General features: G+C 37.8%; 9 protein-coding genes across 9 annotated transcripts; 2 read left to right on the forward strand and 7 right to left on the reverse strand.

Annotated features, from left to right (window-relative positions):
- Positions 1-254: 254 nt before the first annotated feature.
- Positions 255-1,013, reverse strand: LOC132789778 (DNA-directed RNA polymerases I, II, and III subunit RPABC3). The gene is made up of 2 exons (XM_060798039.1): positions 795-1,013; positions 255-739 (listed from the first exon to the last, which is right to left on the reverse strand). Exon 2 carries the CDS (start codon positions 732-734, stop codon positions 285-287), a length of 450 nt encoding a protein of 149 aa, XP_060654022.1. The 5' UTR covers positions 735-739; positions 795-1,013; the 3' UTR covers positions 255-284.
- Positions 1,014-1,362: 349 nt separating this feature from the next.
- On the reverse strand, positions 1,363-2,193 carry LOC132788194 (uncharacterized). Its single transcript, XM_060795525.1, has one exon. The coding sequence runs from the start codon at positions 2,191-2,193 to the stop codon at positions 1,363-1,365; it is 831 nt and encodes a 276-aa protein (XP_060651508.1).
- A 210-nt stretch (positions 2,194-2,403) lies between these two features.
- LOC132791994 (protein TsetseEP) lies at positions 2,404-3,091 on the reverse strand. The gene has a single exon (XM_060801174.1). The coding sequence runs from the start codon at positions 3,048-3,050 to the stop codon at positions 2,463-2,465; it is 588 nt and encodes a 195-aa protein (XP_060657157.1). The 5' UTR covers positions 3,051-3,091; the 3' UTR covers positions 2,404-2,462.
- Positions 3,092-6,617: 3,526 nt separating this feature from the next.
- LOC132790880 (uncharacterized) lies at positions 6,618-7,620 on the reverse strand. The gene has a single exon (XM_060799623.1). It carries the CDS (start codon positions 7,467-7,469, stop codon positions 6,720-6,722), a length of 750 nt encoding a protein of 249 aa, XP_060655606.1. The 5' UTR covers positions 7,470-7,620; the 3' UTR covers positions 6,618-6,719.
- Positions 7,621-8,972: 1,352 nt separating this feature from the next.
- On the forward strand, positions 8,973-9,751 carry LOC132791306 (DNA translocase FtsK 1). The gene has a single exon (XM_060800178.1). The coding sequence runs from the start codon at positions 9,013-9,015 to the stop codon at positions 9,646-9,648; it is 636 nt and encodes a 211-aa protein (XP_060656161.1). The 5' UTR covers positions 8,973-9,012; the 3' UTR covers positions 9,649-9,751.
- A 1,099-nt stretch (positions 9,752-10,850) lies between these two features.
- LOC132791711 (fibrinogen C domain-containing protein 1-like) lies at positions 10,851-13,113 on the forward strand. The gene is made up of 4 exons (XM_060800741.1): positions 10,851-10,939; positions 11,003-11,760; positions 11,829-12,496; positions 12,562-13,113. Exons 2-3 carry the CDS (start codon positions 11,144-11,146, stop codon positions 11,968-11,970), a joined length of 759 nt encoding a protein of 252 aa, XP_060656724.1. The 5' UTR covers positions 10,851-10,939; positions 11,003-11,143; the 3' UTR covers positions 11,971-12,496; positions 12,562-13,113.
- Positions 13,114-13,129: 16 nt separating this feature from the next.
- LOC132791712 (uncharacterized) lies at positions 13,130-14,156 on the reverse strand. The gene has a single exon (XM_060800742.1). It carries the CDS (start codon positions 14,072-14,074, stop codon positions 13,448-13,450), a length of 627 nt encoding a protein of 208 aa, XP_060656725.1. The 5' UTR covers positions 14,075-14,156; the 3' UTR covers positions 13,130-13,447.
- Positions 14,157-15,750: 1,594 nt separating this feature from the next.
- On the reverse strand, positions 15,751-16,795 carry LOC132792481 (uncharacterized). The gene has a single exon (XM_060801883.1). The coding sequence runs from the start codon at positions 16,561-16,563 to the stop codon at positions 16,033-16,035; it is 531 nt and encodes a 176-aa protein (XP_060657866.1). The 5' UTR covers positions 16,564-16,795; the 3' UTR covers positions 15,751-16,032.
- Positions 16,796-17,065: 270 nt separating this feature from the next.
- On the reverse strand, positions 17,066-17,803 carry LOC132792482 (uncharacterized). Its single transcript, XM_060801884.1, has 2 exons — positions 17,709-17,803; positions 17,066-17,634 (listed from the first exon to the last, which is right to left on the reverse strand). Exons 1-2 carry the CDS (start codon positions 17,721-17,723, stop codon positions 17,185-17,187), a joined length of 465 nt encoding a protein of 154 aa, XP_060657867.1. The 5' UTR covers positions 17,724-17,803; the 3' UTR covers positions 17,066-17,184.
- Positions 17,804-21,179: the final 3,376 nt, after the last annotated feature.

The following is a 21,179-nucleotide window of genomic DNA, read 5'->3' on the forward strand; positions in this document are numbered from 1 at the left end:
CAAGTGCGACGATATCCAGGAATTTATTCAAAATATATGCATATTCGCTTGTATTTATTTTCGATTGCACTAAACCGAGCATTGTTGCTTGCTGAACTCTTGAAAACAAATGGATTTTTAAATTTCCATAATCTCAAGCGCATAACCATTTTAGGCATATAAAATTTGAATGGTATATTTGGTGAGCCAATCTACGGCCACACTGCTCTGATGTTTTTGTTATTGCAAATCTTGAATGGAAAGAAACGCAAATGTAGAAATATAATTGATTTATTATATACAACTCAAAATGCCAGTCGTTTCATCAGCAAGTACATATGTTGATCCACTTCAAAGCCATGCAAATTGTTTGCATCACCTTGCAGACGCATCAGCAGGCCACCAAATGAAACATACGCCGACAGACGTGAGGATTCGTTGTGCGCTTCGTCGCCTTCAATGCGATAAATTTTGCCATACATCACATACTCAAAACTGTCTGCGCGCGTTCCTTCGTGCTCCATAGGATTGTATTCGCCGCTGTCAGGGCAGCCATCTTCGCGCAGCGTTGTGGCCAGCACCAAGCGAAATTTGTCACCCAATTCCATGGGATACAGCCACGAGTTGATGTCCAGGATAAGGTCCATTTTGAAGGATTCGGATTCGCAGTGCAGGCGGGAGACACGGTCAAACTTTTTGCCCTCTGGATCCATGTCCTTGACATTGAATATATCCTCGAATAGCACTCCAGCCATGTTAACTAAAAACAAATGTTATTAGACTAATTTCATTTATTGCTGCCGCCAAAATCGCACCTTTTGTTGAATTTCACGTTGTCGATGATTTGTAGTTTGTGGTTTGGCTCATAGCAGTTAAATGCTGCTGATCTTATAGTTATTTAATTAACCAATATGGTACTAACTGTTTTAATTGAATAAGTCGTGTTTTATTTACTTCTTCCGGCACTTGTTAAATATTTTTGGTTTAGCGTGCTTATTTCGTTTAGTTCCTAAAAACAGTGTGACAGAAGCATGCTCTGGAACTGAGCTAGTTCCAATGAACCATTAAGAAATGTCATGTTTTCAATGTTATGATATTAATAAAATACTAACAATTTTGCATTTACTAATTTAAATTGAATTAACAACTTTTTCCTGTTAAAAACATAAAAATGATAATAACATAAAGTGAATCGCCCGAAAATAATATACATCAAATGATTTTCGCTTTCCGATATACAAATATATCGATATTCATAAATACCGCAGACAGTATTTTCTCAAATCTCCCATCTCTATTATTCTCCAATTAAAAATAAATAACGACAATTTAAATCAAGTGCTTGTGTTTATTAAGATCATATTTTACAAGTGCTATAATTATTTACCAGTTCTGCGCTCTGTCAGAATAGGCAATAATGCGACCACCCGATACAATAGGCCTACGTATAGCTGGCGTCAATTGTGCTAGTGAATTAACCGTTAATTTCGCCGGCTTTCGCTTCAATGGCGCATTCAAAATTAGGCGCGCAGGTCTAAACGGAATGCGACGCTCAACAAACGGAAGCGTCAATTGAGTGGCCGGAAAGATGGCTGCGTTACCCGTAACGATTTTTGCCGGTCTGCGCTGTGGCCGTGCCGTCAACTTTGCGGGTCTGCGCTGTGACGAAACCGCTGGACGACGCAGCTGCCGGAAAGTGTTGAAACGTTGCACGAGAGGAAGGACAAACTGTGCCGCAGGTCGCAAGCTGGCCAAACTGATGGTGGCTGCACTTTGCGCTGCAGCATTGGCATCATCACTCGCTGGTGGCCCGTAGGTCTGATCAGGCAGCACTTCTGCAGCTGGAAGGCCATAAGTGTCAGCTGGTGGTCCATAAACTAGTTCGGGTTGCTCCTCTGGTGGCCCATAAACTAGCTCAGGTTGCTCCTCTGGTGGCCCATAAACCAGCTCGGGTTGCTCCTCTGGTGGCCCATACACCAACTCCGGCTCCTCGGGTGGACCATAAGTCAAGTCTGGCTGAGGGAAGTTTGCCTCCTGCTCAGTGGGCAACTCAAATGGTGGATCAGGCGTTGCACCAGCTGCTGGATATGGCGCTGCCTCCTGACGCTGCAGCGCAGGACCCGGAAAGCGTAATCTTGCCGCCTCGCTGGCAGCCAACGAGCTGAACAGCACACAAAGCGTCACCAAGCGAACAGAAGAAGCACCACCAAACATTTTGCTGTACAAGCATAAACTGATGTCAGCAACAGTCTAAAGGTGGCTTTAAATACGCCCATGGATGACCTTCATCCACACATTGGCCACAGTGACCAAAATGCCGACAAGGTCGTCCGATGACTTATACGGCAAACCCCAAAAAGAGGTTACGTGCCCAAATAATGGTGGACGATGGTGAGTAAAGCACAACAATTACGATTACGTGTAAAGCAAAGATTTATTAATAGCGTTTACATGTTATGGATTATGGATTAGAAATTAAGTGTTCACCAGTTGCGTCGCAGCACCAGACGCTGTGGCACTGGCTGCTCACGGCGACGTCCTTGGGGGAATCGCTGGTAGAATCTCGCTGACTTTGGCTGATCAAGTGTCGTGGAGACGGCAATGACGGTGCCATCATCGGACACTTCCACCAGCACATTCTCATCCTCAGGCTCAGGTGCAGGCTCCGGCTGCAGCTTGACATCGCCAGGCGTCTCCTCCTCCTCCTCCTCTGGTGCTGGAATGTCATCCGTTTCAATTGGCTGCTCTGGTTCTTGCTCCGGCTCGGGTTCTGGCGCTGGCTCGTCCGCACTTGTTGTGGGCGGTCCGTAAACGCTGTCTGGGGGTCCGTATGTGTTATCCGGTGGCAAATAGCTCACTTCCGGTTGCGCAGTTGAGCTGGGCAAATCGAAGGGTATTTCGGGCGTAATGCCCGCCTCTGGGTAGCCTGTGGGCGCTGGACTTGGAGGCGCAGCCAGTTCCTGTCGTGCCAAACCACGGCGTGGCACAAAGCGTTGACGCAGTGGCTCTGAGCTGGCCAAAACGGCGAAGCCCAACAGTAGAATAGCAGTGCAAGTTGTTGCTTTAGTCATTGTGAAGTCTGTTTGGTTTATGTTCTGAGTTGGGCAACACGGCGGCCTATTTATACTCGAATGGGTCACGGGAGACGGTTGACGGCAGATCAGTTTGTTTTTATAATTTATGCTCGTCACTTTCAGTTTCAGTTTTTAGTTTTAGGCCTGGCCAAGCAACGTTGTTGTTTATCCCGTTCGCTCGGCACTCGGCACTTTGATTATGTTGCCCCGATCGAGGCGGCTTTTGAGTTTCGGTTTTGCTTTTAATGCTGACTACGTGACCCTTTTCCCAATTTTAGCGGCCAATGCTAACAGCGTCAAGTGCCATGTGCCTTGTGCCATGTGCCGTATGCAACACATGGCAGCTTCTACGATGAGCTCTTGCTCATTAACACGCCGTCGTCGATGGTAGCTTTAGCTCGTAATCGAATTGTCCGCTCGTTTCTCTTTTTTTGTTGCTGGACAATTTGTTGGTTCTTGGCTATTCATAATTTTATTTGATGGCTTTTATATTCATATGAATCCAGTGGCCTTGATGGGGGGAACGTGTTGGGTGTTGGGAGGAGTGCCCTTCCCATTAGACATAATTCTTCTCTAGGTCAAACGGAGGCAATAATCATAAAATATTCATTGCCTTTAATTATGTTCTTGCACCTTGCCAATTATGCTGTTCTTATCAAGGTCACAGCTTTTTTTTATTTCCTTTTGCGATTTATTATGAAATATATCTTATGGCATTTTTGCATCTTGGATAAAACGAAATTATCCCTACACGACAGTTTATTCGTAGTATAAGACTTTGAAAACATTCTTCCACATATTGTTAAACTCGACTGCAGAACCTTTCTTTAAATCAAATATCTTTATATGTTATTGTTAACATTAAAAAATATTGAAAATAATATATTATAATAATATGGTGAATTGTTTATAAATGAATACTATAACGAAATATAATAAATATTATATTAGGTTGGCCAAAAAGTCTTGCGGTATTTCCGATAGGTGTCTTTGCAAGCGCGTAGTTCTAGTTCTATTTATCGAATCGGTTCATGCGATACCTTTTTGGAAAGCTCTTTTCCCGCGCTAACACGTGTTTGATTTATTGTTGTTTGTCTTGAGTCGTTCGTGAGTTATAGCGTCACAAACATGGAGCAAAATAAAGAGAAAATACGGCATATTTTACAGTACTACTACGATAAAGGCAAAAATGCAACTCATGCTGCCAATAAAATTTGTGCAGTTTATGGACCCGATACAGTTTCCATTTCCACCGCACAACGATGGTTTCAACGTTTTCGTTCTGGTGCGGAGGTGGTCGAAGATGCGCCACGGTCCGGAAGGCCTGTCGTCGAAAATTGCGATAAAATCGCCGAATTGATCGAAAGAGATCGGCATAGTAGCACCCGTAGCATCGGCCAAGAGCTTGGCATGAGTCATCAAACCGTTTTAAACCATTTGAAGAAGCTAAGATTAAAAAAAAAAGGTAGATGTATGGGTGCCACACGACTTGACGCAAAAAAACATTTTTGGCCGTATGGATGCATGCGAATCGCTTCTGAATCGCAATAAAATCGACCCGTTTTTGAAGCGGATGGTGACTGGCGATGAAAAGTGGATCACTTACGATAACGTGAAGCGCAAACGGTCGTGGTCGAAAAGCGGTGAAGCTGCCCAGACGGTGGCCAAGCTTGGATTGACGGCCAGGAAGGTTCTTCTGTGTGTTTGGTGGGATTGGCAGGGAATCATCCACTATGAGCTGCTCTCCTATGGCCAAACGCTCAATTCGGACCTGTACTGCCAACAACTGGACCGCTTGAATGCAGCACTCAAGCAGAAGAGGCCATCTTTGGTCAACAGAGGCCGAATTGTCTTCCATCAGGACAACGCCAGGCCACACACATCTTTGGTGACGCGCCAGAAGCTCCGGGAGTTCGGATGGGAGGTTCTATTGCATCCACCGTATAGTCCGGATCTCGCACCAAGTGATTACCACCTATTTCTGTCCATGGCGAACGACCTTGGTAGTCGGAAATTGGCCTCAAGAGAGTCCTGTGAAAATTGGCTCTCCAAATTTTTTGCCAATAGAAAAGCGAGCTTCTATAAGAGGGGCATTATGAAGTTGGCATCTCGTTGGGAACTCGTCATCGAACAAAACGGCGCATATTTGACTTAAATCGCATTATTCTAACCAATTTTATGAACAATTGAAAATTCAATAAAAATACCGCAAGACTTTTTGGCCAACCTAATATTATAATAGTTTAATATTTTATTTATTACGTATATTTTAAAGTATTGTTTAAGAAGAATATTCACACCTATTAATTTTATAATTTTTTTTTAAATTATTTAAATTGAAAGAATTAATTTCAATCAAATTTTCCATTTAGTGTTTTGCTTAGAAAATATATTAGTAATTAACAATACAATATGGGTAATTCCATGACGAAATTTGTTCCGTACCAGACTCTTTACAGTGAAAATATAAACTGAAAAAATTTTAAAAATAAATGAATGTTATTCCTAGACCTTTAGATAAGCACTATATTTAGAGCTAAGATTGATTTTAGGAACTTGTTCTGTTTTACGATTAAAAAAATATATAAATTCGTTAATTTTTTTGGTTCGCGTACGAATTTTTCCTTTTTTGCAATTATCTTAAAGCAGAAAAAATTGTTAAACCATTTTTAGCTCTAATTAAAGTACTAAATTAGAGATAAAAGAATTCCCTTTTCTTGTTTTTAAAATTGTTTCAGTTTATGTTATTTTCACTGTACAGAGTCTCGCATGGTACAAATCCGTCATGGTATTACCCATATATTATATAAATGGAAATAATTTTTAACCAGTTGAAATGGAAATAATCATTTTATTTAGAGCGCAAGGAATTTTACTCATATCTTCTCTTTTAGGGTATTGCGTATCTAATAAATTATTGTTTAAATAACATACATATTTTATTTAAAAACAAAAAGGTAGTAATTTTCATTTTTCATAGTAGTAGACAAATAAATCTTAATGCTTATTAAATGTTTTCAGAGCCTAAAATAAATTTGAGAATACTTTAGGCTCTGAAAACAGGTGTAATAACGCTAACAATTTATTTCCAAAGTTTCGCTTTGTATATTAATCTTCTGTTTTATAGTATATTTTATATAATATAACATACTGAATTTTATTGACTAAGTGCATGTCAGTAATAACTTTATTATATCAATATCAATCAATATTTGATTTTCATTAATTTTTTTTATAAAACACATTCACTACCTTGAAGTGAAACCAGTAATTCTCAAAAACAAGTTAGCTTTCAATATATAGATATGTATTTAAATATACTTATTTTAATATTACAAATATCAAACTGAACTGGAACTTTAATTTAACGGTAAGAGAACAAAAAACGAGTACCATAAACACTCTCCAAACACATTTTATGATTATGCAAATGTTTCGAAAGTAAAATTCTGTTGAGTAACGTCAGGGGACGCCCAAGGGGACTTACAGCAACTTCTTGAGTTATAGATTCGATTTAAGAAATTCTGTGATTCGTTTGGATATTGTTTTTCCCCACGAAAGTAATGAAAAAATGTTTCCGTTTAATATGCCAACAAAGATATTCTTATAATTTATTTGTAACAAACATTTCGATATATCGCTTAAGTATTAACAACAATTTAGACCTTAGATGGTGTACACTAGAACGGGCCTCGAGCGGATGATCTGGACTGGAGCTGCGCGAAGTTTCTCTGCCACTGGACGACGCAAGCGGAGGCGACTGTTGCGTGGCTGGATGAGGCTGGCTGGGATGGGCTCGGAGGCTGGATCAGCGTCTTCTACGGGCAGATCCTGATCAGCCGAGGGAGCCGGAGGACCGTAGGTGTTGTCGGGCTCAGCAGGCGGGCCATAAGTGTTATCGGACTCAGCTGGTGGACCGTAAGTGTTGTCCGGCTCAGCAGGTGGGCCATAAGTCAAATCTGGTTGCGCTTCCGTCTCCGTCTCAGTGGGCAAATCAAATGGTACCTCGGGAGTGACGCCAGCTGGTGGATAAGGCGCCGAGGCGGGCGTGGGTGCTGCATCCACAACGGGATCCACCGGAGCAGCCTCCTGGCGAGCCAGCTGCAGGCGAGAGGAGCGACTGCGACTGCGCAAACGCGCTGGTTCCGCGGAAGTCAATGCGGCGATGGCAGCCAGGATGAGCAGAGAGGTGGTAAACTTGAAAGCCATGTTGCTGGATTGTTGATTGGTGTTAGAATGTTGATATCGAGTGGCAATCGTGCAGCTTTTATACACAACATTTTGGCAGTCATAAATGGCACCGTGAGGGACAACAAAGTGGTTATTATGATGGTTTTTTTTTTGTATTTTGTTTGCGGGGTTCGAGTACCTACGTGACAATATTTTGTCAAGGGCCCATGTCCATCCCATAACCATTGACCATTAATTCGCTTGGGCACTTAACTCTGAACTCCAAGTGCTTTAAAGTAGTCGCACAGTGGTACCAAATGCGCTATGTTTAACATACGAGGAGCGATCATTGCATAGACAATCACTTATAAAGCACACTGGAGCAAAGGCGTTCAGATGTTGCTCAAATGTGAGAAGCCACGCAATCAATTAATTTTAAATTGTGGTTTCATCAATCAAAAAAATGCTTAATCAAGTACAAAAAAAAAAATGTGTATAATATATTGTGAATTTAGCACTTTGATTAGAGAGATCCAAAATTATTCGGATTTCTTTTTCTGTTTTAAGATAATTTCGAAAATTAACGAATTCGTATAAACTGCATAATGAACGAATTTATATAGTTTTATCGTAATACAATTAATCGTAGCTCTAAATATAGTGCTAATCCAGATCTAAAAGAACGACCATTACTTAAATTGATTTATAATGTCGCACGCGACAAATTCCACCATTCAACACAAAAAAGGATATTTGATAGTATTTAGTATAATTGAAAAGAGGTTTTGACATTGTAATCATTTTTGCATTCAAGTTGTAATACAAGATTTTCTTTAACTTCAATAGTTTTTTTTTATATTAAAATATAGTAAATATTTGTGATAGAATCAGAATTACCTTTTTCTTTACCATCATATTGGCTTAAGCTTTATTCTTTATGTAAGTTTATAGTATTAATATAAAAGTAAAAGTAAGTAAGTATTCTCATATTCAAATATTGTATACTTTAGCTTGTGATAAATTTAAAATTTTTTGTTTCTTTACAATCAGATAGATTTCAGTTTAATTTCTGAAATAAATATAATATATAAAATTATTTTATAAGTAGACTATTAAAAACATATCGGCAAATCGACTGGAGTATCGGCATTATTGCTATATTTTCATTTAATATATTTGATTATATTTTCATAGTTTACTCTTTAAGATTCTTAAATTGCTTAAATACGAGTATTGTATGCTTTTTTGTTTACTATGATCTGTTACAAATCAGCTTTCTTTATCAGCACTTATAAAAAAGTTGTATATTTTGTTGTTGTACAAATTACAAAAAGAAACTAAGCTGAAATGAATCTTTTATTAATTTATCTAATATTGAAATGCTTTGACAATGCAAAACTGAACTCGCTGTTATTTTGAGGCCCCAACATGTGCGCTTGTTTCCCAGAAGTGTTCGAAGGCAACCTCTGTGAAATGCCGAAAACCCCATTAAAAGTGTTTGTTGCTCGCACAATGTTAACTCGCATTTGGAAGCACTGTGCGGCGCCTGTTTGTCATGCAGGTCAATTATTTTTTGTTGCTGTGTTGTGCTGTGTTGTGTCTTGTGTTTGTTTATTTTCTTTGGTTTTTGAATGGTACTATCAAATTATTGACTGCTTTATATGCGTTGCGTTGCGGCGCTGGTCTAGAATTGTTCGAGCCACGGGGCCACGGGGCCAACTACTATGAGTATAAAAGTACAAGCTCCATATACGAATGGCAACAAAGCTTCACCACAAGTTATACGATCATGGCACGTTATCAGCTCATCAGCTCCCTTTTGCTCCTGACCATTTTGGTTGCCTCGACGGCAGCGCAAGCGCCACGTCGTCTGCGCCTCCAGCTGCGTCGACGTCAGCAATTTGCTCGCCAGGAGGTGGCACCAACGCCATATCCCTCGGCCGATGAACTCAAGCCCGAGGAACCAGCTCTTATCTATGGCCCACCGCCGTCCACAGATGTGGATGAGCTGCCCGCCGAGCAGGAGCCGGATGTGAATAGTTTCCAACCCGATGCTGAGCCGCAGCCAGAGCCCGAGACAAGCGACGATGTCGATGTGGATGTGGATGCCGAAGAGCTGGACACCGATGAGAACTCCGTGGAGGCGACAACTCAAGCCGCTGCTGCTCCAGCTCGTCTGCGCATCAATCGCCAGCGTCTGGCCAAGTTGCAGCTGGCCAAGGCACAACCCAAACGTTTGCGTCTTCAGCCTCTGCGTCAGCGTCAACGCATCGCACGTCTCGAGGAGCTGTCCCCTGCTGTTGCCCCAGTTGCTGCTCCCGTGCCCGTGGCTGCTGCTGCTCCAGTCCCACAATTCTACTATGTCGGTGCCCAGCAGCCGTATGTGGTGGCCTACAACGCAGCTCCACAGCAGCTGGGCTGGTAGAGATCGATTGATTGCCTAATTGTTATTGAACGTGTTAAGGCCTAGGCTGTTATTTGTGTTTTTGCCTATTAAATAACGTTAAACATAACTTTGCTGCTACTTTATTTTTCTTTTTCGCATTTTTCTTTTACTTGAGACACTTTGGCGCCTTCGACTTGGACAAATCATTGGCCATTAACAAGCCATTCAAGTGCAGCTCAAGTTGCCAAGCACTTTGCATTGTTTGAATCCATTTCGTCCTGTCGTTAGAGTGTCCTTTTCTCCGGCGCATTTCTCTTGTTTCGCCTTTGTTCTCAGCGTTCAGAGCAGCGTTTGAATGCATTTTTCATGATTTCGCTTGCTTATAAAATGTTATTGTACCCTGTGCTCATTGCAAATGGAACCCAAGAGTTCAGGGCAACATTCATTTCTGATGTGTGAGTATTTTTTATTGAGCAACATTAATTGAAAACTATATTTATTAGGTGAGAATACTGGTTCAGAATTTCTTCAAGACATCATTTTGTATAAGTGTACGAAAAACTTTGCCATACAATGTATTCAAGAAAATACTATAAAACACTGGCGCCATCTAGTGTTCAGAGTAATTTTTAATTATGCTTGTATCTAATACTAAGTATGGAATACAGCGTGTCTCGCTGTCGAACATGCACAACTTTAAATTTGTTCTTCTTTTCAGCTAGTTTTCTTTTCTTCTCCTGCAGCAATTCATTGGTTGCTCTTATTATATATTATATATAGCTGGCAAATTCTTCTATTTTTAAAGGTAAATCCTATTGTTACACCCTCTGAGTAATGCACAATCAATTAATGGTGAACTTCGAACGCCAGATTTGAACAAAATGTGTCATGTTTATGGTACTAACTTATAGAATCACAAGCCATTAGTTTAATTGACTCATAGTATATGTATATAAATTTATGGGGTTTCTATTCCCTAGTGTAGTAGCAAATAATTCACAATTAATACATTTTTATAAGAGTGCTACTGAGTAGCATTGATGATTGATAATAATAGATAACAACAAAGAAACTTTTTATCTTTGATTTAGCTGCTTAGATCGATATACACATGAATGTATGTATATGCGGAATTAGATAATGGGGGGTCTTTCTCGCAGTTATCGTACAATTTCTTATCAGTAAAAGAAAAATATTTATAACCGTGAAAATTTCGTGAATCAGTTCAGTTTCGATCGAGTTCTGTACGAAAAAATAACTATGGAAGACAAAAAAGCTAAACATACAATTTGCTGAAAATTCAGCATGCAACTTATTAGACGATCGCATTGTGAGTATGATAAATGTCAAAGTTACTCCATAAAATTCAGTTTTAAATCTATTCATTCTGCAGTTTGATCATTTTGACAATCGTTATGATTCTCCAAATAACCTAAATGACGGAAAGGAAACTTTAATCGATGTTATACAAAAGCAAGATTGTCAAATAAACGACCTCAAATCTAAGTTATCGGAGCTTGAAAAGAAAGTGTCAATGCATGAAGAAATGGACAAGTTGTATAGGGATAAACTGCAATCTAAAGAGGATCTAATCGAGTCTTTAAAATTGACCAATGAACCGTCAAAGAACAATGAAAATTATACGCAGAAGAACTGCGAACTGGTTACGAAAAATGATAATATCAGTATTCAAATGGAATATGGTGGATCGAAATTGTCGATGAAAGTACCACAATTGAAATCCTTTGAGCCTGTGCTGGAGAATAACATTGCCGGACCAGGTTGGATTGTCATACATCGTCGTGTCAACGGCAACTGTGATTTTGAGAGAAATGAAGGCGAGTACTATGATGGGTTTGGCAAGAGGACTGGCGACTTTTGGCTTGGACTCGAAAAAATGCATCTAATAACATCGCATCAGCGGCATGAACTTTATGTACACATTGTTGACTTTGATGGCATTGCGCATTATGCAAAATACGACAACTTTGTTGTGGGCAGCAGGCAGGAGAAAGGTGTGCTGAGGTCATTGGGTCATTACAGCGGAGATGCCAACGATATGATGCGTTTAAATGAGGGCAAAGCATTTTCTGTTGCCACGAAAGCATACAAGAATGGTTGGTGGTGGATGCCGAATGTGAAGCCCACTTGGTAAGCAGCCATTAGTTCAATTAATTCGAAGCTAATATCTTACTATCACTGTTCATTTGTTTTTGCAGTAATCTTAGTGGCAAAGTTACCGATACAAGTATTGAGAAGCACGAATATATTTTCTGGGGATACAAGACGTGGGGAAATAAGAAGAATTATATCAAATCTGTGCAAATGCTGATAAGGCCCATAAAGGAATTGCCCAAATAATTAAATGCAATGCTGTTATAGAAATTATTATAATATTAAATTAATATGTAATTTTTACAAATCGTTGTTTGTCGAAATTACAAAAGCAGGTCACGCTTATATTAAAGATATAATATGCATATCCGAAAATTCCATCGGGGATTAAAGAAATTGTCAGGTATATGAGCCATCTGGAGTCGTATTACTTTAACACCAGATGGCTGATCATAAAACAGTCCCATTGTAAAACACCAGAAAGGGATTATACATTTAAGCATCGCAGGTAAACAAAAGGACGAAACACTACCTAGAAGAAGCTCATTAGAATAGAAACCCCTCTATGATAACTATATAAGGCCTAGAATCTTAAAAAGAAAACGTCAGTTCACATCTTGAATTCAGGAGGTAAAGTTGTGGTCACTCACTTTCGCCAGCTAAGTTTCTATTCACGTCATTGAAAAATAGCATTCTCTATATCATGGAAGGTAAAACGCTAAATTTACAATTAGCTGAAAATTCGGAATGTGACACCTTCGATCACTATTTTGTAAGTACCATGAAAATTCATATATGTATCCCAGGAAATTAATTCGAAATCTATAAAATTTTCAGATCAAGCATTATGACAATCAATGTGTAACAAATTATAAAGTGGAGAATTTAACCGACGTTATACAACAGCAAGATACCGAAATATACGATCTAAAAACTAAGTTATCAAAGCTTGAAATGAAAGCGGCACTGGACGAAGAAAAGTTGAATTTGTATAAAGATAAGCTGAAGTATAAGGATGATCAAATTGAATTTTTGAAATTGCGCATTGAATCGTTCAAGAACGGAAATAATGATAACTTTAAGGAAAGTAATCTTCAACTGGAGCCTTTTGAGAATAATGGCGAAATGTTTGAACGGTTTTACAAGCTTTTTAGAGAACAGAATGATTTAATTGAAATATTACAGAATGATTTAATTGAATTATTCCAAAATAGATGATTGCAAAACAAAGCCTAAGGTGAAAGCTTCAACGTATGATGAAAAGGACAAAATGTGTTAGCATAAACAGAAACTAAAGGGAATTCAATTGAATTAACTTTCTTTGAGTTTGCAGCAATGGCTTATTTTGAGATGTATTGATTAAGAATACATTTTCTGGATGGCTGGAAAAAAGAAGTGTATAATATAAACTAAATGTACATTAATTTATTAATGAATAAATAATATTTACAAATTCAATAAGGAGCAACTGTTTTACATTTTCCTCATATACAGATGTGTATGTGATCAATTCAAAATGTATTTATTTAAATACTTGAGACTTAATAATTCACTGAATTATTATCGCCATCTCAGATTCAGATTCCGTGGAATACTTAGCTCACGTTTTGTGTAATTCCACTCATTTGTTTTCGAGTGTGCGCATACTTGTTTCTATGTACGAGAGTGCTTAGTTTTAATTATATTAAGAAAGCAATGTCTTAAAAGCTGAAAAGCAAGTTTTTTAGCCCGCAAAGAAAGATCCCCGATTCTCAACTGCATTCACATTGGGTCTGCTGCTGTTGCGCAATGCTTCGATAGCCTGATAGTTGAGGAACCAGAACGGACGCTGATCCTCGGGCAGCGAATTCAGATGATTCACATACGCCTGATCGCCGCGTGCATCGATGGGCAGCGCATTGGCCGCTGGCCTGGCAGCCGCAGTTGCCACTCCCGCGGTCCCGCTGAGTGGAATCGTTGCATCATTGCTGCCACCAAAACGATTGGCCACGCCTACCACGCTTGTCGCGGCTGTTGTTGATGACTGTTGTGAAGGCGCCACTGGCACAGGGTCGGAGAGTGGCACAAAACTGTTGACGGGCAGCACTAGGGGCACGCCCACTGGCGGCTTTTGTGAGGCGCCAAATGGTAGATTAATTGGCGTCTTCTGGGCAACGGCCTCCTCACCGAATCGTGTGGCAATGCTAACGCCGGATAGATTCTCCACGGCCGTATTCTGTGTGCCCAAATATTTATCTTTCTGATTAAGGCCACCGGGTGGACGGATGCCAGCGAACGAGGGTCGCTGAGCCAGCGACATTTCGACGCCAAGTATTATGAATATGCACAAATTTCGCAGCATTTTGACCATATATTTTTTTTGGCACAATTTCACTTTTCGCCTACGTTACGTTACGTTGCTGTCTTGTTGAGACTGACACTGAGACTGAGAGCTGAAAGCTTTCGCAATTATTTAAATAAGCTGCCAGATGCTGTTCGACAAGCATTTAATTGACTCAGTCCAGAGGCGAAGTCGCTCAGTTAGACAGAGACAGAGACAGAGATCGAGACTGAGTCCAGCCACAATAAAGTTGTCGGGCTTATCAAAACGATTCGACACCCTTGCTGACCCCATCGATTATTTCCAGTTTTGCCATATCATTCCGAATGTCACATACTGATTTGTGTTTTCATACCAAATTTCCAATTTCTATATGCACGTAGTCGTAAAATTTCATTTGTACACTTCACTGCTCCTCTGTAATAATTTTTCACAGCAACTATTACGGTTTTAAGTTATTAAATTTGGGGTATTTCAGCTGTGTCCTCAAGTTTGCTTTTATTTCTATATTATTTTGTGAAATATTCTAGAAGAAGGAGTAGAAATGAAAATGTATTTCGAAAATTTTAATCAGATTTACTAAAATAGTAAAAGAAATATTTCAAATATAAATAAATTACATATTATTAATTAATTAATTACACAGATGAAAAAATATATAGAACTAAAAATATATTTCGAAAATTATAATGAAAGAAATATTTCAAATATAAATTAAATACATTTGTATCCGTTTTTATTTTATTTTATAAAATATTTTATTCTCCGCTAAGGAAACATAACTGAAAATATATTTCGAAAATTATAATTAAATTTAATTCAAGTATGCATGGAATCTAAAAGATGATTCCATCTTTTGAATGGAAATAATTTATATTATAGTTAAAGTTTTGAATCGAAAAGTCACTTTTACGAAAAAGTAAATTACAATAAATGTTTGCCAATAAAAGCATCAAAGCAGAACAAATTTATCAAAACAATCTTAGAAAATTATATACCTAAGACAAATAAAATATTAAGTACAGGTCCACAAAAGATGCCTTGTTTGATTTCTCTAAGTCATATCATTTTCTAAATATGTTTGGTTAAATTTTAAATAGAAATATATCAAATATAAATCCACAAAAGAAAGATGTGTATATGTTATAATGGTTACAGTTAAAGTTATGTTTCTTACTTTTTATGCTATTTTGTATTGTATTGTAATGGTCAGAAAAATAAAGTCTAATTTAATGATGTCAATAATTGGCATTGCCAAAGCAATTATTAAGGTTAAATGGTGGGCTCTAAAATATTTAAATATCTATTGTTGTAATCTCAGTTGCACAAACTTGTAATATACAAATGCTATGTCCGGTCGGGTGTAAATTTGTTGAGGGTATTTCAGCAGCGACTTAATGCTGAGAGATTGCGCATTTCTTGTTTACTTGCGGTCAGGGAGATACCCAAACTCAACTGTAATCTCTGACTCTGGGAGGTTCGTCATCAATTTCTTGTTTTTATGACGCGCACGCGTACGTCCCGCAACCGGTTTTTCGGTTTGCGATTTAAAACAATGGACCCCAGACAACCATTTGGGAGCAAAACCGCGCCAAAAGCTCGCTGTGATTCACAGACAGAGAGGCAAGTGGGAATGTCTGTCTGAATGCAGGCAAGTATAGTATACATACATATACGTACATATGTTAGATAGGTATATTGAGAACTTTTGTTATGATTTCCAAACAATTTATTTGCAATTCTCATACAATCCAAAGTAATATATTATTTACGCTGTGAGTGAATGTTTTGTGCTGTGTTGTGCTGTGCTGTGTTGTGGCAGTGTGTGTGTGTGTGTGTGTGTGTGTGTGTGTGTGTGTGTCTTGCATGCCGTCATCATCATTATCATCGAAGTATCGTCGTTTTGTATCGTCATGGGTTTTAGCGGGGAATCTAACTCTGCGACTGCCCAGCTCAGGCAGCTCGCAAGCAGATGCACTGGAATCTCTCTAGAAGCGTCTGGCTGCGCTCAGCTTGGCCGGACGTGCCGCAGCGGAGACGACACGACGACTGACAGATGCTGCTGCTGCTGGCTGGCTGGCACGACGCAGCTTGGCCGCACGCCTGGCGGCCACTAGACGCGCCTGCTGCTCGGCAGGCACATCGGCGGCAGCGGGCAGATCGTTGCCAGTGACATCGGGCGGGCCGTAGACCTCGTCGGGCACATTGTTGGGTGCTGGCGCTGCATCTGGTGGCCCATAGACGGCGTCTGGCGTCGGCTCAGCAGCGGCTGGAGCGGCTGCCTCATCGAATGGCACTTCCGGTTTAAGTTCATCGGCCAGAGGATATGGCGTAACGGCGGCATCGGCATCCGCTGCTGGTGTCAACTCCTGACGAGCAAAGTAACGCGAGCGTCCGCGGCTCAAACGCTGGCGCTGAAATTGCTGCTGCTGTCGTTGCTGCCGTTGCTGCTGCTGCTGGGCTCCGACGATGGCCAACAGGCCGAAGCCAATCATGAGCACCACTTGAAACTTGGCCATATCGCTGCGAAGGATTTTCTTGCTGAGGGTTGCGTCTGGAAAGCTGAAGCCGACAACTGTTGCTCTTGACTGGCTTGCGCATCGCTTTTATACCTAGGACAAGCATTGGGAGTGCCACTGGAATTGCTAAGCTGTTTAGTGTGCGCCGCATCGCATACTCCATGCTTGGGCATCCTTTTTTGGCACACGCTCTGACGTCGACACACACACATGCGGCACACTATTCTGCGATCGGTGGGAGGCTTTATGAGCTATAGACGTGACCTGAAAGAAGAACTAGCAGTAGAGCTACGCTGCGCTGGAAGCTTGAATTTATAGTTCCGCCATTAATCAATCCAAAAGCGGACCGATTGTAGAGTGACTGGAGAGTGTCTTTTGATCGCCAATAAATCGATTAGGCCAACAATCGAAAGTTATTTCAACTAAAGTCTAGACTTTAATATTTGTTTGGATGAGAATTAAGAAATTTGTTTACCTACTTCTTTTGAATAGAAGTTTGGTGTTTTAATTTTTTTTGATTGGGTAATACACTTGACATAATTGGTAACCTCACAAAGGATGTAGGATTCAAACCTAGTTCATCGACCGTTATCTGGCGTTCCATACTATCCAATTATTTGTTTAACAGTCACCACTTATATGACGATTCAATCCGATAATAATCTCAATCGCGCCATTAATCTCTTTCTCATTTCTACTAATTGTTGATGTCAGCATTGCAATCTCATTATCTTTATCAATCATTTTCTCATTGGCAGTTGCCAGTTGAGCCATAAGATTATCTATTTTAGTTGTCATTTCTAATTGGTTCTTGTCCCATAGCTTGCGATTATCTTCAGATAGCTCCAGTGATTCTTTTAGTTTTTCTATTAGTTCATCCTTAGTGTTAAGTGCTTCAGTATTCTCTTTTCTATTAAATATAGTATTAAATACTAGAGTTAATATAATACAAAAAACAAAAATAAATAAATAAATGAATTCCTCGAATCCCGCTTTCTTATCGGAATTCTCCAACAATTGTTTAGCAGATTTAAAGCATGATGATTCACACAAATTTTGACTGATATCGAACTAGAAAAAATATCAGTTTTTTATTAAAAAGTAATTGGATTTTAATTATTTACTTCTTCAAATTTTATATTAACCTTTCGATCTTCCATTTTGATTATCTGATTTATGAATTAAGAATAGACTTGGGTGTTCTTCTCTTCTGCAAAGTTGATGGAAGACTAATGTCTGAACATGCAGAGAAATTGTCAAGAATTGTATTTCGATAAGATAAAAATGCATTCGAAGATATGAACATTTATAGGTTTGCGATTGTCGTTATCTTCTCAAAGAGTTTAACCAGTGAGTAAATTATTTCTCTTTAATCCCGTTACTCATGGGTTAAAAGCGTATGATAACTTTGTGCCTACAGAAAATGTATGTAACTGGCAGAATGAGGCATATCCGATACCATAGGTACATATATTCTTGATCATCCTGGATAGCAGAGACGATGCTACTGCCATGTCTGTCTGTCGGTCTGTCCGTATAAACACTTAGTTTTCAGAGTCTATAAAAGCCAAATTTGCATTAGATATTTGCCATTCAAACTTCCCACCTGCAAGTTTTTGCTACATACATAGCTACAGTCGCTATGATTACTAATTTTATAAATTCTTGATTCGTTACTATCAGATAAAAGTGTAGTATTGATAAAATAATTTTATGTGACACGACACGGCTGCATTTATTTGGTTGAAAGTCTTTTGAATTCTATAGTATATTTTGAATATAGTAGTACATTAATATACCAAATGTCGAGCACACTCGATTGTAAGTTTCTTACTTGCTTATTATTTGTTTGGATGCAATTCAAAATATATATTACAATCCATTATTTTATTTTATATATACATAAATACATTTATATACTAAAATTGTATTGAAGAACTACTTATGTAGTAACAAGTATTTTTTAAAGAATTTATTCCTTTCCTAATAATGTCTTTGTACGTTAGTTGCACTCGGATATATTCCGAAATTTGTATTTTAAGTGACTTAATTTCAATTTCACTGTAATCACGAATATCTAAATTATTAATAAATTTTTGTATTTCGTTTGTGCTGCATGTATTGTAAATATCTGTGTGATATAGAATACGAATTTCACTTTTTAGTAGATTACGTTTACTATTTAGTCTACGGACAGCATATTCTAATACTTTTACGACATGTTTCATTTCCATCTTTTCTTCAATTTCTACCTCATTTGTATCAATTTTTGTTTTAAGCCATACAATCTCATTATCTCTTCCAATCATTTTCTCATTAGCAGTTGCCAGTTGAGACATAAGATTATCTATTTTAGTTGTCATTTCTAATTGGTTCTTGTCCCATAGCTTGTGATTATCTTTAGATAGCTTAAGTGATTCTTTAAGTCTTTCTATTAGTTCATCCTTAGTCTTAATTGTGCCAGTACTTTTTTTTCTATTAAATATAGTATTAAATACTAAAATTAGTATAATAATAAAAAATAAAATAAATAAGCGAATTCCTCGAATCCCGCTTTCTTATCGGAATTCTCCAACAATTGTTTAGCAGATTTAAAGCATGATGATTATAACACATTTTGACTGATATCGAACTAGATAAAATATCACTTTTTTATTAAAAAGTAATTGAATTTTAATTATTTACTTCTTCAAATTTTATATTAACCTTTCGATCTTCCATTTTGATTATATGATTTATGAATTAAGAATTGACATGGGTGTTCTTCTCTACTGCAAAGTTGATGGAAGACTAATGTCTCAACATGAAGAGAAATTTGCACTAAATGTATTTTGATAAGATAAAAATGCATTCGAAGATATGAACATTTATAGGCTTGCGATAGTCGTTATCTTCTCAAAGAGTTTAACCAGTGAGTAAATTATTTCTCTGTAATCCCGTTACTCATGATAACTTTGTGCCTACAGAAAATGTATGTAACAGGCAGAATGAGGCATGTCCGATTCCATAGGTATATATATTCTTGATCATCCTCGATAGCCGAGACGATGCTGCCATGTCTGTTTGTCGGTCTACTTATATCAACACTTAGATCTCAGAGTCTATAAAAGCCAAATTTGCATTAGATATTTGCCATTCAAACTTCCCCCCCCTGCAAGTTTTTGCTTTATACATAGCTACAGTCACTATGATTACTAATTTTATAAATTTCTGATTTCAGATAAAAAAGTAGTATTGATGAAATAATTTTTTATGACATGACACGGCTGCATTTCTTTGGTTAAAAATCTTTTGAATTCTATAGTATATTTTGAATATAGTAGTACATTAATATACCAAATACCGACTTTGGTACATTTAATAATATTTTCGGTATATTCATTTGGTATATTCCAAGCATAAAACTGTAATATTTTGCTTATATTGAAATAGGGTAGCGAGTATCTCACAGTCGAGCATACTCGATTGTAAGTTTCTTGTTTATTATTTTTTTGGTTGTAATTCGAAATATTAACAACAAACCATTATTTTAATTTATACAATATATACATTTATGAACTAAAATTGCATTAATGAACTACTTAGTAAATGGCATATTTTTCAAAGGTCCCCCCATTAGTTTCTTTAAAATTATTTATTACTTTCGTAATAGTATCTTTGTAAATGAGTTGCGCATGGATACATTCCGAAAATTTTATTTTAAATGTCTTAGTTTTAATGTCACTGTAATTACGAATATTTAAATTTTTAATGCATTTTTGTATTTCGTTTGTACTGCATGCTTTGTAAATATCTGTGCGAAATAGTTCTAGTATTTCTTCTTTTAGTTCATTAAGGTTACTATTTAGTCTAAGAACTGTAGCTTCCAACGCTTTTATTTCATGTTTCATTTCGCCAATAATTTTAATATTTTCTTTAATTTCTTTCTCATTTGTATCAATTTTTGATTTTAGCCGTACAATCTCGTTATCTCTTTCAATCATATTCTCATTAGCAGTTGCCTGCTGAGCCAAAAGAAGATCTATTCTCTCTTTAGATAGCTTAAGTGATTCCTTTAATGATTCTATTAGTTCATCCTTAGTCTTAATTGTTTCAGTACTCTCTTTTCTATTAAATGTAGTTTTAAATAATAAAATTAGTATAATAATAAAAAATAAAATAAATAAAATAAATTCCTCGAATACCGCTTTCTTTTTGAAATTCTCCAGCAATAGTTTAACAGCCTTGAAGCATGATGATTCACACAAATTTTGACGGATATCGAACTAGAAAAATATCAGTTTTTTATTAAAAAGTAATAGAATTTTAATTAATAAGTTAAGAAATATTTCTTTCTTTTTTATTAACCTTTTGATCTTCCATTTTGATTATCTGATTTATAAATTCAAAATTAACTTGGGTGTTCTTCTTTTCTGCACAGTTGATAGAAGACTAATGCCTGTCATGCAGAGAAATTTGCACGAAATCGAAGATTTCGATAAGATACGAATGCATTTGAAGATACGAACTTTTATGGGTTTGCGATAGTCGTAATTTTCTAAACGAGTGTAACCATTGAGTAAATTATATCTTACTCATAGGGTAGAAACGTATGATAGATAATGTTGCGCCTACAG

Source organism: Drosophila nasuta, chromosome 3, assembly GCF_023558535.2.
Source record: "Drosophila nasuta strain 15112-1781.00 chromosome 3, ASM2355853v1, whole genome shotgun sequence".
NCBI classification, from domain to species: domain Eukaryota; kingdom Metazoa; phylum Arthropoda; class Insecta; order Diptera; family Drosophilidae; genus Drosophila; species Drosophila nasuta.

Coding starts and splice junctions, on each gene's coding strand:
- LOC132789778 (XM_060798039.1), bottom strand. CDS start 734: ATGGCTGGAGTGCTATTCGAGGATATATTCAATGTCAAGGACATGGAT.
- LOC132788194 (XM_060795525.1), bottom strand. CDS start 2,193: ATGTTTGGTGGTGCTTCTTCTGTTCGCTTGGTGACGCTTTGTGTGCTG.
- LOC132791994 (XM_060801174.1), bottom strand. CDS start 3,050: ATGACTAAAGCAACAACTTGCACTGCTATTCTACTGTTGGGCTTCGCC.
- LOC132790880 (XM_060799623.1), bottom strand. CDS start 7,469: ATGGTTATGGGATGGACATGGGCCCTTGACAAAATATTGTCACGTAGG.
- LOC132791306 (XM_060800178.1), top strand. CDS start 9,013: ATGGCACGTTATCAGCTCATCAGCTCCCTTTTGCTCCTGACCATTTTG.
- LOC132791711 (XM_060800741.1), top strand. CDS start 11,144: ATGCATGAAGAAATGGACAAGTTGTATAGGGATAAACTGCAATCTAAA. Junction 11,761..11,828: donor CCGAATGTGAAGCCCACTTG/GTAAGCAGCCAT, acceptor TTGTTTTTGCAG/TAATCTTAGTGGCAAAGTTA.
- LOC132791712 (XM_060800742.1), bottom strand. CDS start 14,074: ATGGTCAAAATGCTGCGAAATTTGTGCATATTCATAATACTTGGCGTC.
- LOC132792481 (XM_060801883.1), bottom strand. CDS start 16,563: ATGGCCAAGTTTCAAGTGGTGCTCATGATTGGCTTCGGCCTGTTGGCC.